This window comes from Sciurus vulgaris (assembly GCF_902686455.1).
Source record: "Sciurus vulgaris genome assembly, chromosome: 5".
Classification (NCBI taxonomy): Eukaryota; Metazoa; Chordata; class Mammalia; order Rodentia; family Sciuridae; genus Sciurus; species Sciurus vulgaris.
The window spans coordinates 8,419,813-8,440,259 of record NC_136465.1 but is presented as its reverse complement, the minus strand read 5'-3'; the positions used below and the strand labels follow the sequence as shown (position 1 = coordinate 8,440,259).

Genomic DNA, 20,447 nt, shown 5'->3' with positions numbered 1-20,447 from the left:
GTGGTGGTTTCGGTAAGCGAAAAGACAAAGAAGCTGCGGTCTTTCATAAGAGCAGCGCGAGCCTCTTGGAGCAGCCCCTCTGCAAGCAGCGGCGGCTTTCCGCAGAAGACTCAGGATTTGGGGATGTTTTTACATAATAGCACCACGGAAAGCATAGTGGCATTTGCTAAGTTTCTTACCTTCGTAACAGACACTCAATGTCTTAGGGGCAGGGGCCATTTCTGATGTTCCTCTGCATTTCCCAAATCTTGGCTTACTGATATAAGCATAATATAAACACAACAAACATGTCGACCAAATAAATAGGTTCCAAAAGCTTCTTTCTTCATCTCACCTGAAGGGACATCAGCTGGCTTTTGGTTGCAGTTGGTGACTTATGAACAGGTGACTTCCTTCCTTGGGCTTTTGTCATACACATGGCTGTCTAGAGTTAGGATTGGCCCTGAGCAGTGTGGTGCAGAGCCCCTGGCCCTGGCCCAAGCCTGGTGTTATGGTTTGGATGTGAGCTGTCTCCCAAAAGTTCATGAGTGAGACAATGCAAGAAGGTTCAGAGAAATGATTGGGTTGTGAAGATCTTAACAAAAAATCAGTTAATTGATCCCTGATGGGATTAACTGAATGGTAATTGAAGGCAGGTGGGGTGTGGCTGGAGGAGGTGGGCATTGGGGGCGTGGCTATGGGGTATGTATTTTGTATCTGGAGAGTGGAGTCTCTCTCTGCTTCCTGATCACCATGTGAGCTGCTTCCCTCTGCCACGCTTTTCTGCCATGATGCCCTGCCTCACCTTCACCCCAAGGGATTTTTATGTCCATTGTGGCTCAGGAGGAATGGAACTGGCTGTCTGTGGAGCGAGACCTCTGAAACCATGAGCACCCAATCAACTTTTCCTCCCCTATAGTTGCTCTGCTCGGGTCTTCGAGTTGCAGCAGTGAGAAAGCTGACTAAAACCCCTGTTCAGATGGTGAAGGACCACGTCCATGACTTAGTGGGTGGCTGGAAAGGGAGACCAGATCGCTGCCTTTGGGGTTTCAGAGACCCAACCTAGGGAGGGAAAGAAAACAGGGAAGCCACCAGGAACTCTGCGGTGCTCCTGCAGGCGGGTGGGCCTACCTGTTCCTGACTCCTGGGGAGCAGCCACCTTCGCATATGGTAGTGCTGGCTCTGAGAGGGCCTCCCTGTTTCTTGTCAGGGACTCATTAGGGAGTGGTTTCCTAAGTGGACTCAGAAAAGAGGATTTTTAAACTATTCAAGACAGACTTTTGTCAAACACAATCTCTTGTGACCCTGTCGATATAAATCACATGAACAGAAGCACTTTGTCCTAGACGATGTCCCAGAACCTCACTCGCAGATCCTTTCTGTCCTCTCTCAAGGTCCTGAGGCTTCTGGGAGACTCTGGGGCTCCTTGGAAGCAAGTTTGGAGAGCCACCGTGAGAGAAGTCTGCCTCTTGACCCCCTTTCTTCTGCCACCTCAAGTCTACTTGCCTCAGGTCTGTAGGAAGGCCCGCCCACGTTGTCGTCGGCACCGCCCTCTGGGCTAGGTGACACCTGTACGCACCAGTCCTTCCATATTTCCCTTTCTGCCTGGGAGTCTGAATCCAAAGGTCTGAGGCTGCCAGTCCGTTGGGTGAATAGTACAGACTGGGAGGGAAATGCCCGTGTTTGTGAATTTGCCAGGGCACTAACCCATGGGCAGTGTGCTGCGTGGGTGCAGAGGGCAGCATCTTGCCCAAGTGGTGACTGGGAGGAAAACCACGGGGACCCGGGAGAGGTAGGTGTGACGGGGCAAGTCGTGTGATGGATCAGTATGGAGGAGGGCTCTGTGAACCTCTTGAGCTTTTGAAGAGCCAGGGATGTCCTGGAAGAGAGGATTAGGGACACGCCTGTCACATGTTCTAGTTCCTTAGGGCCGGGAAGTGAGGAAGGGAAGGAGAGTGGCTGGTGCTTCAGCGGGCCTGGCAGTCCAGGAGAGAGTGGCTCCCCGTGGGGTCAGAACCACAGAGCTGGCAGCAGGCGCACTCACCACAGCACTGGTGGTGGCTGGGATGGAACCCCGGGCCACCGAGAGGCAGGTGAGAGCGGGCTGGGCGGTTGCTGAGGCTGCTCCCAGGAAGAGATGCAGCTGCTGCTATGTTTCTACCTGTAAAAGGCTCCCAGGGCTTTGGGGCTTACTGGGGATGCCGGCTACAGCACTCGTAAATACTGGAGAGGTGGACTGCAGCTTTCCTAAAAGATACCAGTAACATTCCATAAACCACCACTGTGTAGTCCAGAATCCAGGGGCTTTTAGAGTGTTCCCTTGGGTGTGCCGCTCTCCCATTAAATGCTTTCACTGCCCCATAATAAGCCCTGTACCCTTGGCAGTTGCTCCTCACCCTTCCCTCTGCCCAGTGGCAGCCACTGAACCGTTTTGTGTGTCTGTGGTTTGCCTGAGCTAGACCTTTCCTGAGGAGTCATGTGGCATGTGTGTGTGCTTTGCCCGAGCTGGACCTTTCCTGAGGAGTCAGGTGACGTGAAATTTTCTGTCTGACTTTTTTCCTCAGCATCACTTTATCAAAGTGTTTTCCATGTGTCCCCCGAGTTGGTGCCTCATTCCTTGTTGTTGCTGAGTGATATTCGTTGTATGTTTACATCACCTGTTTACATCACCTGTGCCTTGTCCATTCATCAGCGTATGGCCACCTGGGCTATTTCCTTTTGTGCTTGTTATGAATAATGCTGCCATAAGCATTTGTGTGTAACTTTTTGTGTAGAAACATTTTTTAAATTCTTTCAAGGATACATCCAGAAATGGAGCTGCTGGGTCGTATGTAACTTTGATGGTTAATTTTTTGAGGAGTAGCCAACAGTTTTCCATAGCAACCATGCCATTTTATATTTCCATCAGCAATCAATGAAGATGCCATTTTTTCTCATCACCATAGCTAACACTTGTAATTTTCCTTTTCTTAAAAAAAAAAAAAAAAATCATAGTCATCCTACTGGATGTGAAGTGACATTGCATTGTTGTTTTAATTTCATTTTCTTAATGACTGATAATGTGTCATTAACATTGTGCTTTTGGCTATCAGCATATCCTCTTTGGAGAAATGTCTATTCTTTATTTACCCTTTTTAAAATTGGCTTGTCTTTCTTGTGGGATTTTAAGAGTTCCTGGTGTATTCTCCAGAGCAGAGCTTTATCAGATATAGGGCTTGCATATATTTTTGGCCCATCCTGTAGGCTGTCTTTTCACTTTCTTTGCACAAAAGTTTTAATTTGGTAAAGTCCAGTTCTCCTACTTTTTTCTTTGATTACTTGTTCTTTAGGTATCATACTAAAGAAACTATCACCAAATCAAAGTCCTGAAGATATTCACGTATGTTTTCTTTGAAGAACTTTGTAGTTTTAGCTCTTCCACTTAAGGCTGTGATTCATTTTGAGTTATTTTTTCATGTGGTGTGAAGTAGGGCTCCAAATCCATTCCCTCACACGTGGGATATCCAGCTGTTCGGGCCTCACATGTTGAAAAGATTACTCTTCCCTGCTGAATTTTCTTTCCATTTGTCTAAATAAGTTGGGGATATTGTATGGGTTTTTCTTTTTTCCCCTGGACTTTCAGTTCTATTCCATCGATCCCTATGTCCATCCTTCTGTCATATCACACTGTTTGGATAACTGTAACTATGTGGCAAGTTTGAAATTGGTGTGAAGCTTCCACTTCAGTTCTTCTGTTTTAATTAATTAATTAATTAATATTTTGAGACAGAGTCTTGCTCAGTTGCTTAGAGCCTTGCTAAATTGCTGAGGCTGACCTCAAACTTGTGTTCCTCCTGCCTCAGCCTCCCAAGTCTCTGGGATTACAGATGTGTGCCACTGTGCCTGGCTTCATTTTTCTTTTTAAAGATAATTTTAGCTATGCTGTATTTTTGTATTTTCATATGAATTTAGGACTAACTGATCAATTTCTACAGAAAATCAGCTGGGATTTTGATAGGTATTGTGCTGAGTCTATAGATTAATTTGGAGATTTGTCTTATAGTATTAATTTTACAGTTTGCAAACACAGAATGTCTTTCCAGTTACTTAGGTTGTCTTTAGTTTCTTTCAACAATAAACTTCTACTTTTCAGTGTACAAGTCTTCTACTTCTTTTATTTATTCTTTATTCTTTTATCTTCCTTCCTTCCTTCCTTTCTCCCTTCCTTCCTCTTTTTCTTTCTTGTGCTGGATATTAAACCCAGTGCCTCACACAGGCTAAGCATGAACTTTACCACTGAGCTATGCCCCTAGCCCTATTAAGGATGTAAAAAATGCCATTATAAATGTAATAGTTTTCTTTTTTTTTAATTTTATTTTATTGTAAAGAAATGGGATACATGTTGTTTCTATGTTTGTACATGGCGTAAAGGCATACCATTTGTGTAATCATAAATTTACATAGGGTAATGTTGTTTGATTCATTCTGTTATTTTTTCCCTTCCCCCCTCCCCTCCCACCCCTCTTTTCCCTCTATACAGTGCTTCCTTCCTCCATACTTGCCCCCCTCCCTAACCCTAACTCTAACCCTAACACTAACCCTTCCCTCCCCCCATTATGTGTCATCATCCACTTATTAGCGATATCATTCATCCTTTGGCTTTTTGAGATTGGCTTATCTCACTTAGCATGATATTCTCCAATTTCATCCATTTGCCTGCAAATGCCATAATTTTATCATTCTTTATGGCTGAGTAATATTCCATTGTATATATATACCACAGTTTCTTTATCCACTTATCAATTGAAGGGCATCTAGGTTGGTTCTACAGTCTGGCTATTGTGAATTGAGCAGCTATGAACATTGATGTGGCTGTATCTCTGTAGTATGCTGATTTTAAGTCCTTTGGGTATAGGCCAAGGAGTGGGATAGCTTGGTCAAATGGTGGTTCCATTCCAAGTTTTCTAAGGAATCTCCACACTGCTTTCCAGAGTGGCTGCACTAATTTGCAGCCCCACCAGCAATGTATGAGTGTACCTTTCTCCCCACATCCTCGCCAACACCTGTTGTTGCTCGTATTCTTGATAATCGCCATTCTAATTGGGGTGAGATGGAATCTTAGGGTGGTTTTGATTTGCATTTCTCTTATTACTAGAGATGTTGAACATTTTTCCATATGTTTGTTGATTGCTTGTAGATCTTCTTCTGTGAAGTGTCTGTTCATTTCCTTAGCCCATTTGTCCACTGGATTATTTGAATTCTTGGAGTAGAGTTTTTTGAGTTCTTCGTAGATTCTGGAGATTAGTGCTCTATTTGAAGTATGATTGGCAAAGATATTCTCCCACTCTGTAGGATCTTTCTTCGCATTGCTGATAGTTTCCTTTGCTGAGAGAAAGCTTTTTAGTTTGAATCTATCCCAGTTATTGATTCTTGCTTTTATTTCTTGTGCTATGGGAGTCCTGTTAAGGAAGTCTGGTTCTAAGCCGACATGTTGAAGATCTGGACCTACTTTTTCTTCTATAATCTGCAGGGTCTCTGGTCTGATTCCGAGGTCCTTAATCCATTTTGAGTTTAGTTTCGTGCATGGTGAGAGATATGGGTTTAGTTCCATTCTGTTGAATATGGATTTCCAATTCTCCCAGCACCATTTGTTGAAGTGGCTATCGTTTCTCCATTGCATATTTTTGGTACCTTTGTCTAGTATGAGAAAATTGTATTTATTTGGGTTTGTGTCCGTGTCCTCTATTCTGTACCACTGATCTACCTTTCTATTTTGGTACCAATACCATGCTGTTTTTGTTACTATTGCTTTGTAGTAGAGTTGAAGATGTGGTATTGCAATACCCCCTGCTTCGCTCTTTCTGCTAAGGATTTCTTTAGCTATTCTGGGTTTCTTATTCTTCCAGATGAATTTCATAATCACTTGCTCTATTTCTGTAAGGTACATCATTGGGATTTTCATTGGAATTGCATTGAATTTGTATAGCACTTTAGGTAGTATGGCCATTTTGACAATATTAATTCTGCCTATCCAAGAACATAGAAGATCTTTCCATCTTCTAAGGTGTTCTTTAATTTCTTTCTTTAGTGTTGTCTGGTTCTCATTATAGAGGTCTTTCACCTCTTTTGTGAGATTGATTCCCAAGTATTTTATTTTTTTCGATGCTATTGTGAATGGGGTAGTTTTCCTAATTTCTCTTTCTGAAGATTCATTACTTATGTATAAAAATGCATTGGATTTATGAGCATTGATCTTGTAACCTGCTACTTTACTGAATTCACTTATGAGTTCTGAGAGTTTTCTGGTGGAATTTCCAGGTTCCTCTAAATATATAATCATGTCATCAGCAAACAGGGATAGTTTGAGTTCTTCTTTTCCAATCCGTATCCCTTTAATTTCTTTGGTTTGTCTAATTGCTCTGGCTAGAGTCTCAAGAACGATGTTGAATAGAAGTGGTGAAAGAGGGCATCCCTGCCTTGTTCCAGTTTTTAGGGGGAATGCTTTCAGTTTTTCACCATTTAGAATGATATTAGCCATGGGCTTAGCATAAATGGCCTTTCCAATGTTAAGGAATGTTCCCGCTATCCCTATTTTTTCTAGTGTTTTGAGCATGAAGGGGTGCTGAATTTGATCAAATGCTTTTTCTGCATCTATTGAAATAATCATGTGATTCTTGACTTTAAGCCTATTGATATGGTGAATTACATTTATTGATTTCCTGATGTTGAACCAACCTTGCATCCCTGGGATGAAACCCACTTGATCATGGTGCACTATCTTTTTAATATGTTTTTGTATGCGATTTGCTAAAATTTTGTTGAGAATTTTTGCGTCGATCTTCATTAAGGATATTGGTCTGAAATTTTCTTTCCTTGATGAGTCTCTGTCTGGTTTAGGTATCAGTGTGATATTGGCTTCATAGAATGAGTTTGGGAGGGTTCCCTCCTCTTGTATTTTATGGAATACTTTGAGAAGTATTGGAATGAGCTCTTCTTTAAAGGTTTTGTAGAACTCGGCTGAGAACCCATCTGGTCCTGGACTTTTCTTTGTTGGTAGGCTTTTGATGACTTCTTCTATTTCGGTACTTGAAATTGGTCTATTTAAATTGTTTATGTCCTCCTCGTTCAGTTTAGGCAATTCATATGTCTCTAGAAACTTGTTGATGTTTTCGAAATTTTCTATTTTGTTGGAGTATAGATTTTCAAAATAGCTTCTAATTATATTTTGTATTTCAATCCTGTCTGTTGTGATATTTCCTTGTTCATTCTGAATTTTAGTGATTTGGGTTTTCTCTCGTCTTCTCTTTGTTAGTGTGGCTAAAGGTTTATCAATTTTGTTTATTTTTTCGAAGAACCAACTATTTATTTTGTCAATTTTTTGTATTGTTTCTTTTGTTTCAATTTCATTGATTTAGCTCTGAGTTTAACTATTTCCTGTCTTCTACTACTTTTGGTGCTGGTCTGTTTTTCTTTTTCTAGGGCTTTGAGCTGTAGTGTTAGGTCGTTTATTTGTTGAGTTTTACTTTTTTTATTAAATGCGCTCCATGAAATAAATTTTTCTCTAAGTACTGCTTTCATAGTGTCCCAGAGATTTTGATATGATGTTTCTTTGTTCTCATTTACCTCTAAGAATTTTTTAATTTCCTTCCTAATATCTTCTGTTATCCATTCATCATATAATAGCATATTGTTTAATCTCCAGATGTTGGAATAGTTTCTGTGTTTTACTCTTTCATTTATTTCTAACTTCAATCCATTATGATCTGATAGAATACATGGTAGTGTCTCTATCTTCTTGTATTTGCTAACATTAGCTTTGTGGCATAATATATGGTCTATTTTAGAGAAGGATCCATGTGCTGCTGAGAAGAAAGTGTATTCGCTCTTGGTTGGATGGTATATTCTATAAATGTCCGTTAAGTCTAAATTATTGATTGTGTTATTGAGATCTATGGTTTCTTTGTTCAATTTTTGTCTGGAAGATCTGTCCAGTGGTGAGAGAGGCGTGTTAAAATCACCTAGTATTATTGTGTTATGGTCTATTTGGTTTCTGAAATTGAGAAGGATTTGTTTGATATACATGGATGAGCCACTGTTTGGGGCATAAATGTTTATGATTGTTATGTCTTGCTGATTTATGCTTCCCTTAAGCAGTATGAAATGACCTTCTTTATCCCTTCTGACTAACTTTGGTTTGAAGTCCACATTGTCTGAAATGAGGATGGATACTCCAGCTTTTTTGCTGAGTCCATGTGCATGGTATGTTTTTCCCCATCCTTTCACCTTTAGTCTATGGGTATCTTTTTCTATAAGGTGAGTCTCTTGTAGGCAACATATTGTTGGATTTTTCTTTTTAATCCAATCTGCCAGTCTATGTCTTTTGATTGATGAATTCAGGCCATTAACATTCAAGGTTATTATTGAGATATGATTTGGTTTCCTGGTCATTTGGTTCATTTTTTAAATTTTATTTATTTATTTGTTTGACACAACTTGTTTCCTCCTTTATTTGACAATTCCTTTAGGATAATTCCTCCCTTTGCTGATTTGCTTCTTTGTTTTTCATCTCTTCCTCATGGAATATTTTGCTGAGAATGTTCTGTAATGCTGGCTTTCTTTTTGTAAATTCTTTTAGCTTTTGTTTATCATGGAAGGATTTTATTTCATTGTCAAATTTGAAGGTAAGTTTTGCTGGGTATAAGATTCTTGGTTGGCATCCATTTTCTTTCAGGGCTTGAAAAATGTTGTTCCAGGCCCTTCTAGCTTTTAGGGTCTGGATTGAAAAATCTGCTGATATCCGTATTGGTTTCCCCCTGAATGTAATTTGGTTCTTTTCTCTCACAGCCTTTAAAATTCTGTCTTTATTTTGTATGTTAGGCATTTTCATTATAATGTGCCTTGGTGTGGGTCTGTTGTAATTTTGTGTATTTGGAGTCCTATAAGCCTCTTGAACTTGATTTTCCATTTCATTCTTCAGATTTGGGAAATTTTCTGATATTATTTCATTGAATAGATTGTTCATTCCTTTGGTTTGTTTCTCTAAGCCTTCCTCAATCCCAATAATTCTTAAATTTGGCCTTTTCATGATATCCCATAGTTCTTGTAGATTCTGTTCATGATTTCTTACCATCTTCTCTGTTTGTTCAACTTTGTTTTCAAGGTTAAATATTTTGTCTTCAATGTCTGAGGTTCTGTCTTCCAGGTGTTCTATCCTATTGGATATGCTTTCTATGGAGTTCTTAATTTGGTTTATTGTTTCCTTCATGTCAAGGATTTCTGTTTGGTTTTTTTTTCAATATCTCTAACTCTTTATTGAAATGTTCTTTTGCTTCTTGTATTTGCTCTTTTAACTGTCGATTGGTGCGATCATTCAGTGCCTGCATTTGCTCTTTCATCTGATCATTCAGTGCGTGCATTTGCTCTTTCATCTCATCGTTTGCTTCCCTGATCATTTTAATTACGTATATTCTGAACTCCTTTTCTGTCATTTCTTCTGCCATGCTGTCATTGATGTTTTATTGATGTAACATCTAGATTTGTTTGCAGCATTTTCTTTCCTTGTTTTCTCATATTGTTCAGGTATCAGTGGACCGCTGAGATATTGCAGATTTCCTCTATTGACTTACAATGTCCCTGAAGATTTCTCTATATATCCCCTCTTAGCCTTCAGTAGGCTGAAGTCTTGGAGGAAGTTGATAATGCGGTGCTCCACAAGGAAGCTGCCTCTCTAGGAGTGGTGGCCTTCAGTGGGGTATATTCCCTGCTAGTGGGCAGAGGTGCCTCCACTTGTTGACCAATGGTCATCCAAAGGGGAACTAGGCTGCGGGCTGAGGCAAGGCCTGTTTGGGCCTGTGTCTCTACTTTTACCGTCCAAGTGGGGAAACCTCACCCGCAGGGAAGACTCACCCGGTGGGGAAGTCTCGCTGGTCAGTTCCCTCCTAGAGGTTCCCCTGAATTTACAGCTACCACCTGGGCTGGGCTGCCTTCCTCTGCAAAGTTTCCAGGGGCCCGGCCCTACCTCCTGGGCCTGGGAGCCTCACCCTTTGCAGATGAATCTCCTTAGGCTGCCCCTCCTCAGAGAATCTGCCTGCAGTCCTGGAACCTTCGCTCTGTCCCTAAGCGTGTCTCTGTGTGGCTCTTCCACCAAGAAGCCTCCTAGATCCTTGGACCCTGCTCTGCACCTAATCGCCTGGCTATGCGGCCCCTCCTCTGAGCAGCCACCTGGGGCCCGTACAATCGCTCCGAGTCCCAGAGACCCGCCACACGCCTCTTCCTCCAGACAGCTGCCTAGTATTCCGGTGCAGTCACTAGGAGTCCAAGAAACTCACTGCGTGCCTCCTCCTCCCACCAACCACCTGTAGCCTGGGGCAATCAGTCACTCCGAGTCGAAATGACCCTCCTTGTTCCTCCTCCTCCTCCAGGTAACCCCCCGGGTGTTCAGGAGTGGCTCTCAATCCACGTGACCTGCTGCACGCGTCCTCTGGGCAACCGCCCGGAGCTCTGGTGTGGCCACTCAAGACCTAGCGACCCACCGCGCTCCTCCTCCAGGCAGCCCCCTGTGTTCAGGAGTGGTCGCTTTAAGTCCAAACAACTCACCAGTCGCTTCCTCCTCTGAGCAGCCGCCTGAAGCTCTAATGCAGTCACTGCAAGTCCAAACGACCCGCCGCGCTCCTCCTCCTCCTACTCCTCCGGGCAGGCCCCAGTGTTCAGAAGTGGTCTGAGTCCAAACAGCTTGCCACACAGCCCCTCCTCTCGCAACCGCCTGTAGCTCTGGTATAGCCACTCCGAATCCAAGCGGCTGCGCTCCTCCTCCTCCTCCTCCTCAGGGCAGGCCCCGGTGTTCAGAAGTGGTCTGAGTCCAAACAGCTCGCCACCCAGCTCCTCCTCTGGCAACCTCCTGTAGCTCTGGTGTAGTCACTCCGAATCCAAGCGGCCACGCTCCTCCTCCTCCTCCTCAGGGCAGGCCCCGGTGTTCTGAGTCCACACAGCTCTCCTCGCCGCTCCTCCCCTGGGCAGCCACCAGAGCCCCAGTGGTTGCTCCGAGTCCCAGCGCTGTGCTGAGCGGCCTCCTCTCCGATGCTCCCAGTTGTCCGCGTTCACTGCTCCAGCGGGGGGAGGGGCGTCTCGCCGGCAGCTCTACTTCACAAAGTTCCCTGCGTTCCGGGACTACTGCCCCATTCAGGACCCCTCCCCAACAGGAGAGACTCACCCGGCTGCTTTGAGTTGGTCCCAAGTCTCTCAATATCTCCTCTTTTGAATCCTGAGTCCTGGAGCAACATGAAATGCAGCCACCCTCTAGGCCGCCATCTTGAAACCTGTAATAGTTTTCTTAATTTCATTTTCAGATCATTCATTGCACATTGCAGTGTGTAGAAATGTGACTGACTTTTGTAGATTGGACTGTATCTGAACTCATTGTGTGTGTGTGTGTGTGTGTGTGTTTTATAAGATTTCTGTATGTAAGATCATGTCATTCATGCATGGAGGTAGTTTTACTTCTTCCTTCCCAGTCTGGATGCCATTCCCTGTTCATTCTCCTAATTGCCAGATTAGATCCTCTGGTCCATGTGGGGTCTGAATGTGGGGAGAACAAGCATCTTCATCTTGCCCTTGGTCTCAGTGTGGGAAGCTTTGGCCTTCAGTATGTTGACAGCTCTTGTTTTTTTGTAGATGCCCTTTATCAGTGTGAAGAGGAATCCTAGTTCTTATTTGTTGATTATTTCCTTTTCTTTCTTTCTTTCTTTCTTTCTTTCTTTCTTTCTTTCTTTCTTTCTTTCTTTCTTTCTTTCTTTCTTTTTAATAATGAAAGGGTGTTGGCTTTTGAAAATGCTTTGTGTCTCTGTAGAGATGACCATTGATATTTATGTCATACTGATCTTATATTCTAGAGAAATCCTGCTTGCACGTGGTTTATAATTCTTTCTGTGTGTTACTGGACTCAGTTTGTTAGTATTTCATTCAGAACTTTTGCATCTATATTCGTAAGGGATACTGGACTAGAGTGGTGTTTTAAATTTTCATTTTATTATTCTTTCTTTTTTAAAGTGACCTAAAATTGTGTTTTTGATATACAACAGGAAACTTTGTGGAATAGCTATGTTAAGCAAATTGACCTTTGTCATTGCCATGCTGCCATGAACGGGGAGTGTAGGTAGCCCTATGACCTGTTGATGTCATTTCCTGTGGATCCATACCTGTGGGACTGCTGGTGCCTGTGGCAGGTCTAGTTTAGTTTTCTGAGGAACCTCCCTGCTGTTTTCCATAGTGGCTGCACTAATTTATATTGGCCAATGTAAGTGCTACCTCTTCCCCACCTACTCACCAGTGCCGGTTATCTTTTCTTTTTTCGATAATAGCCATTCAAATAGTGTGAGGTCAAGGTCTGTGGTGTTATTGCAAGATCTTTGTCTGATTTTTATCTTCTATTCTGTATTCTATTTATTTCTACTGTAGTCTTAATTATTTTTTCATTGGTTATTGCTATACTTTGAAATTTCCCTCAAAACTCATGTTGAAATTTATTCCGCATGTGAGGTATTGAAAGGATGGAAACTGAATTTGTCGATAGTATTTGAGGGTGGAAACTTTGGGAGGTAATTAAGGTTCATTGAGGCCTTAAGTGTGGGGCCCTATTCCTTGGGACTGTGGCTTTGTAGGAAGAGAGAGTCCTAAACCAGTGTGCTCTGTCTTGCCATGTGACACCTTGAGATGCTTTGGGACTCTGTGGAGAGTCCCTGTGAACAAGAAAGACATCACCAGATACATGCTTATATTGATCTGCCCAGTCTTCAGAACCATGAATTGAATAAACCTATTCTTTTTTTTTTAAATGAAACCTTTATTTTTGTTAGTGCATTATAGTTATAAATAATAAACCTGTATTCTTTATAAATCACTTCATTACTCAGTTATAGCAACAGAAAATGGACTAAGCCAGTTATTTAGAAATGCTATTTAATTGTCATGTATTTGTGATTTTTCCAATTGGTTTCTTCTGTAATGATTTCTACTTTTATTCCATTGTGATTGGAAAACATCCTTCGTATGATAAAATCATCTTCAATTTATTGAGGCTTATTTTATGGCCTAATATGTTATCTGCTGGAGAATAGTCCATGTGTACTTGAGAGCTTGTTGGGAAGTTCTAGCAGTGAAGTGCAGCCACTCATACACCTTGGCTGAGGAACGGTCCTCCTCTGTAGAGGAAGGTCCTCTTCTGGGCTTCTGGAGGTATGCACATGGAGTGGTGAGGGAGGAAGGGCACTCCCAGCTAGCCAGCCAGATGAGCTGAATCAACCTTGGCAATCTGGAGTGACAGATGTCGCAGCCAGATCACCCTCACCTCCTCTATGTGTACCTGAGAAGAATGTGTCTTCTAATGTTAGTGGGAGGAGTGTCACAGATACTGTTGGGACTCGTGGGTTATGGTGTTGGTTGAGTCTTCTATTTCCTTGTTGAAATTCTATCTAGATCTGTTCTTTATTGAAAGTCGAGTGGGGGTATTGAAGTCTCACCTGTTATTGTTGAGTTTTCTTTTTCCCTTCAATTATTTTATTTTTGCTTCGTGCATTGGGGTTCTGTTGTTATGTATGTTTATAATGGATGCATCTTCTTTTTAAACATTTATTTTTTGTTTTATTTTGAGACAGGGTCTTGCTAAGCTATAGAGGCTGGCCTCCAACTAGCAATCCTCCTGCCTCAGACTCCTGAGTCTCTGGGATTATAGGTGCGCCCCACATCACCTAGCTTGGATGTATCTTCTTGAGGAATTGACCTTTTATTTTTATAAAGTGACCTCCTTGTTTCTAGTAACAAATTGGGTCTTAATGTCTGCTTTGTTTATTATTTGTATAACCACTCCAGCCCTCTTCTGTTTGCTTGGTTATGTTTTCCTGGCCTTGTGCTTTTACCCTACTTGTGTCTTTGAATCCAGTTTGTCTCTTGTGGACAGCATGTAGTTGGATTATATTTTGTTTTTATTATTTTAAGCACAGTCTGCCAAACTCTGCCTTTTGATTGGAATGCTTAGCTCATTTAAATTTAATGTACTTGCTGATGAGGTGGGATTTACTTCTGCTGTTTTGCTATTTTCTATACCTCTTTGTCTTTTTTGCTCTTCTGTTCTTTCACTATTGCTTTCTTTTTGTGTTAAATATATCTTTTCTAGGGTAGCATTTTAATTCCCTTGTCATTTCCTTTATTAAATATTTTTTGAATTATTTTCTTTGTGTTTGCTCTAGAGATTATAATTAGTATTTTTATTTATAACAATCTAATTCATATTACTACCAACTTAGTTTCTTCCTTTTTTGGGGGGGTTACCATGGATTGAACTCAGGGGCACTCAACCACTGAGCCCCATCCTCTTCCCTATTTTGTATTTTATTTAGAGACAGGGTCTTACTGAGTTGCTTAGTACCTCACTTTTGCTGAGTTTGGCTTTGCACTGCTTCAGCCTCCCAAGCCACGGGGATTACAGTCGCGCACCACTGTGCCTGGCCTTAATTTCGTTAGTGTATGAAAACTTTGTTCCTCTAAGCCCTTTTTCTTCCTTTACCTTGTTTGTGTTATAAATCACATTATACAATGTGTGTTCTTCAGCAAATATTTATACCAATAATTTTATTCTGTTATAATTGAAATCAAACAAGAAAAACAGAGTTACAAACAAAAAGCACAATTATACCATCTTTAATATTCAATCTGTAATTCCCTTCACTCGACTCTATATTTCTCCTGTGGATTTAAGTTACTGTCAGTTTCTTTCCATTTCAACCTGAAGGAAAAGTTTCTGTAGTGCTCCTTATTGGGCCAGTGTACTCATGATGACCTCTATGTTTTTGTTCATCTGGGACTATCTTAATATCTCCTTTATTAGAAAAAAAAATCTTCAGATACAGAAATTCTTAGTTGACATCTTTTGTTTCCTTTTTAATACGTCAAACTGTTATCCCACTGCTTTCTGGCCCCATGGCTTCCAGTGAGAAATCAGCCGTTAGTCTTATTGTAGGATCCCCTGGTACGCAATGAGTCATTTCTCATTGTCGTGTTTCAGGATTCTCTCTTGTCTTTGCCAACAGTTTGATATTAATTATAAATCCACTAAATCCTGCCCATAACTCATCACCCTTTCAGTGACTAGCATGGGACAGTTTTTCTAGACTTTAATTCAACTTTTCATAATCATTAGCTCTGTAGCATTTCCCTGGTCTTTCACTGTATGACTTAATAGTAGCAGCTTGTTTTTTCTACACATTTCATAGTTTTATAGAACATCATAGTGTATTTGCATGCTCTGTTATCCATAACTTGTCTACTTGGTTTAGTGAACACCTGCACGTGGAAGTCTTTATGCAAGTCTTTAGTTTCTTAGATAAGTGATTCGTGTCTTGTCTGTGAGGATGACATGTGTGTTTGGCAATGCAATAGTAGCTGTGCAATTAGGATGTAATATCAACCAAGTTTTCTGGCAGCACGGAGGAGAAGGTTGCCGGTTTTTATGTTTGGTTGATGAGCAAACTGAGAACTATATAGATTGAACAATTTAAGACCTTGAGGTTATCTAAATTAGAAATATGCAGACCCAAGGAGAGGCACTCATAATTTTGGATTCTGTCTATGAAACTGGTGATTCTAGAGCATGGCTATTTTCTACTTTCAAGCATCGAAGGTAAAAATGAATTCTTACACCAGGTAAATGTGTTAAGCACAGACTAGCTATTTTGCTTGAGAAGGTGTACATGCTACAAATAAAAGAAACAGTGTTTACTTATGCTTATTAAATTATACTAGTATGAAATTAGTTAACAAGTGACTGTTAAAATTTGAGGTGTCAAAATATGAAAAGATTCTTTTACTAAATTTACCCTGTTTTCCCCTTTCCTTTTTTATTGATCTTTCTGTTTGGAAAAGAACCCTTCCCCTCCTTTCATCTCCAGTAAAATTTTGGATACATACAGTTCATTTTAGAGTTTCCTTAAAAATTAGAGTTACTGATCACTCAGAACTGTGCTCATCCCCCATAGAATAAAGCATGATTTCTTTGGGCATACAGTTTTAATTTTAATCTGCATGCCTGCTTTTCTACTCTCCCATGATTCTTTGCAGCAGGACAAGGAAAAGCAAATCTTATAAAAAGAAATACAGTATGTGGTGCTTATTAAAGTTACATACATCTCCTCTCACAGGAGAATTCTGATTCACTGCAGGTTGTGCATATGTTGCATATGGACATTTCTAGGGAACAGATTCCTTATCGCTGAGCAGTGAAAGGCTTCTAGTACTCCATTATTGCTCCGGGAACATGTTAGTAATGATTATGAAAGGTAGGATACCATGAAATCTGTAAGGTGATTTGGCAGAAGTCTAGTGCTGTTGGTGCAGGATTTGGGTACCGTACCACGGTTTCCTGTTTTCAAATGTATTAATTGATCCGCAAAGGACATCTTTTGGAGACAAGAATTCAGACAGACTGGCACAGCCTGGACCTCCGCCAAGACAGCTCGGAAGGTTGCCATACTGGGAGCAAAAAGTGAGAGATGACGAAAGAGGGAGAGAGAGAGAGGCAGAGGAGAGCTGAGGAAAGAAAAAAGGCAAGGACGTTGCACAGCTCAGTCACATTCAGCTTCTTTTGTCTGCTTCTCGGCTGAGCTTCAGAAAGAAAACCGTCCTGGGGTACAGAAAAACTCAGAACTTTTTGGTTTTCAAACTTAGAAGGCTTTTTTAAGTCTCTTGGGTTATTTGAAAGTGTTGGTACATCAATGACGTTAGTCACCAGTATTAGGGAAATAAAAGCCTTTTTCAAAAGGAAAGCTTCCACAGTGTCCATGCATGTGTGAAATACTGTATTGATTTTTTGCATATATGATTATACCATGAGAGACAGGACTTAACATAGAAGATGGCAAGGCAAATTTTCTTAATTAGAGAGAATTTAATTTTCTACAAAATAAAGTTGTTCATCAGTACAAACCTGCTTTCAAATCCAATCAGACATCCTTCGGAATGTGTTCAGACAGTAATGTTTTAGAACTTTATTTATTTTTTCCCATTTATAGACATTAAGTTTTCAAGGAGTCTTCTAAGATTTTATGCAGCCCAGCCAGGAGGGTAGAGTAAAAGTTGCTTGATCCATGTGTTTAAGAAACGATTTCTTAAAGCAACAGCTTTTATTTCTGCTGCTTCGTGCTGTCCTAAACCTACCTCCCCAGCAATTAGTGACACACTGGAGCCAGAAAGGCAAGCTGAAGACACCAGACTTCGCTTGAAGGGCAGGCAAGAAATGTGAGCTTGGTCATGTATTTGTGTGTGGTCTTTGCTCTGAACCATTTTTTGGGAGGTGGGTGGGATGGTGGGTGGGTAGGTGTCTATGTCTGAAGATGTGTGCGATTAGTGAATTCTCTATTGTGGGGAGGATGATAAAAGGTGATTTCCACGATGTTGGCAGAAATGGCTGGGAATGGTAGATGAGCAGAGATTTAAATCTTTTGGAAAGAACTAGTGAGCTGTGTTCTGAATAGTTGGAGGGAAATTCCATTATTTTTAGTTGATTAGATTTTATAATTCACACGGTTACTATAGCTTGGCTCTCTCAAAATATTTTAGGCAAAGGAAAATCTAGGAAGCTCATCGATTTTCTTTTACTTTCTACCTGGTGTTTTACTGAGATATGTATTATATGTGATTCATGACAATAGATGCTTTCTATCAGGCCTGGTTATAGTTGAATTGTGATGTTCTGATCTTAAAATCAGTATTGTTGTAGGAGAGGTTAACTGGGAAGCACGTATTTGTGGACACCCCTATTGTCAGTAAGTATTCTATTTCTAAAACAGAGTTTGAGGATGAGATGATGACTTCCTGGAGTCATAGATTTCTTTTTATTTTATGTACTGGGAGAATGCTGGAAAATTGGACATATTCATATAGTACTAATCTTTTGGGCAGTATAAGAGACTGCTCCCTGGATCTATGCTTTTGTTTTGAGTATGTAATCATTGATTTGGTTAATCCTTTGACAAAAACAAATTGTCTATAGCTTTCTATGTTTGCGCGCCTTAAATGCTCAATTATTTAAGGTGGTCTTTATAAAATCAGGGTGACATATCAGTAATTCTGAGGTGGCATTTAATGTACAATACGATTTTAAGCCCGTGACATCTAATAAATGGTGTTGAATTGTTAAACTGAAGTGTTTTTCTTCCACTTTTTTACTCATTGTCATTTTGATCTTCAATAAACGAAATCACTTGGTGTTGTGTGGGTTGCCAAAGTGACAACCTTGGTTCTGTACGCTGCTTTGCACCCACCTCCGGACACTCCTAACATGGACGCCAAGCCGTGAAAGCAGGCTGAGAGGCACTGGAAAGGAGGTGTTTGCCTGACCACGCTCTTCAATTCTTGAACTGATCACAAGATACATTCGTGTCCACGCTAAAAACGAACAACATAGAAGACAGAAAGTTCAGGGACTAAGCTCAAATGAGAGCTGCATTTTAATGCTGACCGCCTGATTCCCGTTGATATTTACTTGCCAAACATTTAACATCACCTCTTGTCATTTAGGATTGCCAAATATGTAACTAACTTAGTGTATTTAGACATTTTCCCCTCAAGGAAAAAGAATTATTGCTAGCTTATTTTCTTAACTTCTTTGCAGCGAACTCAATAAGAACAAACTTATATCCAAACTATTTTAGGGTCAATTATTTTCTAACAGTTTAATCAAAAGTAGGTGAATTTAAAAACAAAGATGTCAGAATATACCTTAAGAAATTTTGAATTTTTCGATACTGTTAAAACTATATTTTCATAGCGTAATTAGACTTAAACTTTGATAAAAATCAGCTGTTTTCTCCAATAGTTTCTCACCAGTACATTCTCTCTGGCCTACTTGTTACACATCTTAAAACAAAAAAGTCCTCCCAGAAGATGCTTATTGTTAGCTGGGTGGAATAGACACTTCTGTATACAGCAAGTTTTTAGAGGTCTGATTAAGAATTGTGTTAATCACATCTTTCAAAAATACATATTTAGGTTGAACATCATGCATGTTCCTTTTCTTTACACCTATTATGCTACAAAACATCGACGTTTGTTATTAACTATTTCCACAATAGTGCTCATATTTCAATCTTACTTTCAGGTGTCGAAATAGCAGTGTTCTGATTGTAAATACACATGCTCTCAATCACATATTTCCTGTATTTGGATTGTGTAATATTTTGAAGTAGAATTATTAGGGCAGAAATGTGCTCATGTTTAACTGCTACTTGATGCCTATTGTTAAGTCCCGTTCAATGCAGATACCCTGGACATAAATCATTGTTATTCTATAAAACTGCTGCAAAACTCTCAGGGGCCTGAGTCCAGTATTTGATAATTATTCACTGATTTATCAACAAAGTTTATTGAGCACCCAATTAAGCATGCTAGTACTATTTTGCTGATGAAATTATTTGGGTAACAGCAAAGGAAGCCACATATGTGGATGGAAGAGGGAATTGATATAAAACAAAGCTCAAAAAACCCTCATAGAAAAGAGCAGTATAGTACTGAGATTTATCTCAGTAGATTGAAGGACGTTCACTTTTATTGCACAATGTATGTGTTCTAGAGTGCTATTATAAAAACGTGGCGAGATTATTGAGTCCCCACAGCTAGACTTTGGCTTCACCACTCTTTGGAAACCGCATCTTATTGGCCAACGCACTTCAGTCGTTCAGGTCTCCTGGCAGACTCCAAGAGTGAGCAGTCACATGCTGTGAGGAAGAAACCAGGAAGGTCCAGCTACTGCCTAACGCTAGAGTGTATGTGTGTTGAGTGATGTGGTTGTCATTAAACCTATGGAGATGCCTAAAAAAACAGTGTATGTTTATAAGAATGGTTTTTCCTTTCCTTTGTTTTCTGTTGTGAGACAGAGGAAGAACAGGGAGGATGATCCTGCATCCTTGGTCAGTGTGGCCTCAAAGTTAGGTTTGCCAGGGGGTGGGGTTCTTCAAAGGGGACCACTCAGTCGCCATTCTTTATTCTCCAGGGTTTGTTTTCTTGGTTCGCGCTGAGCTAGTGACCTAGCTTTATTCCATAGGGTTGTTCTCTAACATTAAAGAGGAAGCATGGGCTTCCCTCTGAAGGGGTGACAGAAGCCCTGCATGAGGGAGATAGCTGGCGCTGGAGTTGGCAGGAATGAGAATGGAATGGAGATGGGACGGTGTTGGCGGGCTCCCGCTGCTGACAATTTCGAGTGTTGCTCCCAGGCATGCACTGTGCCAGGCAGAGGGATTGCCGCTCCATCTAGCTGCGGGAGGGAGGAGAGGTGACGAGTGTGTGTCCCTTCACCTGCTACCCTCCAACCCCAGCAGCAGTGCCTGGCCAAGGACTGTGTGATGCCACTTACTGAGTGTTCACTGATAGACCAAGCCAAGCTTTGGACCTGTTATTACCTTCTTGTTTTTCCCCTCATGGTAGAGAAACAACAGTCTTGGTGCCTG

At 41.0% G+C, this 20,447-nt stretch overlaps 1 protein-coding gene and 1 long non-coding RNA gene across 4 annotated transcripts in view; both read left to right on the top strand.

Annotated features, from left to right (window-relative positions):
- Nucleotides 1–20,447, top strand: part of MSRA (methionine sulfoxide reductase A) — a 334,984-nt gene that overhangs the window by 28,088 nt on the left and 286,449 nt on the right. Inside the window, exon 1 of one of the 3 annotated variants that reach the window (XM_079139991.1) lies at nucleotides 16,781–16,975. The exons of the other annotated variants lie outside the window; for them this stretch is intronic. Within the exon in view, the coding sequence (XP_078996117.1) occupies nucleotides 16,963–16,975 (13 nt within the window). The 5' untranslated portion in view covers nucleotides 16,781–16,962. Of the gene's footprint in view, nucleotides 1–16,780; nucleotides 16,976–20,447 lie in introns of those variants that run through there. 3 annotated transcript variants of the gene reach the window in all.
- LOC306661171 overlaps nucleotides 16,982–20,447 on the top strand; it is a 56,573-nt gene continuing 53,107 nt past the window's right edge. The window contains exon 1 of the long non-coding RNA XR_013763822.1: nucleotides 16,982–17,241. This is a non-coding gene — a long non-coding RNA (uncharacterized lncRNA). The remainder of the gene's footprint in view (nucleotides 17,242–20,447) is intronic.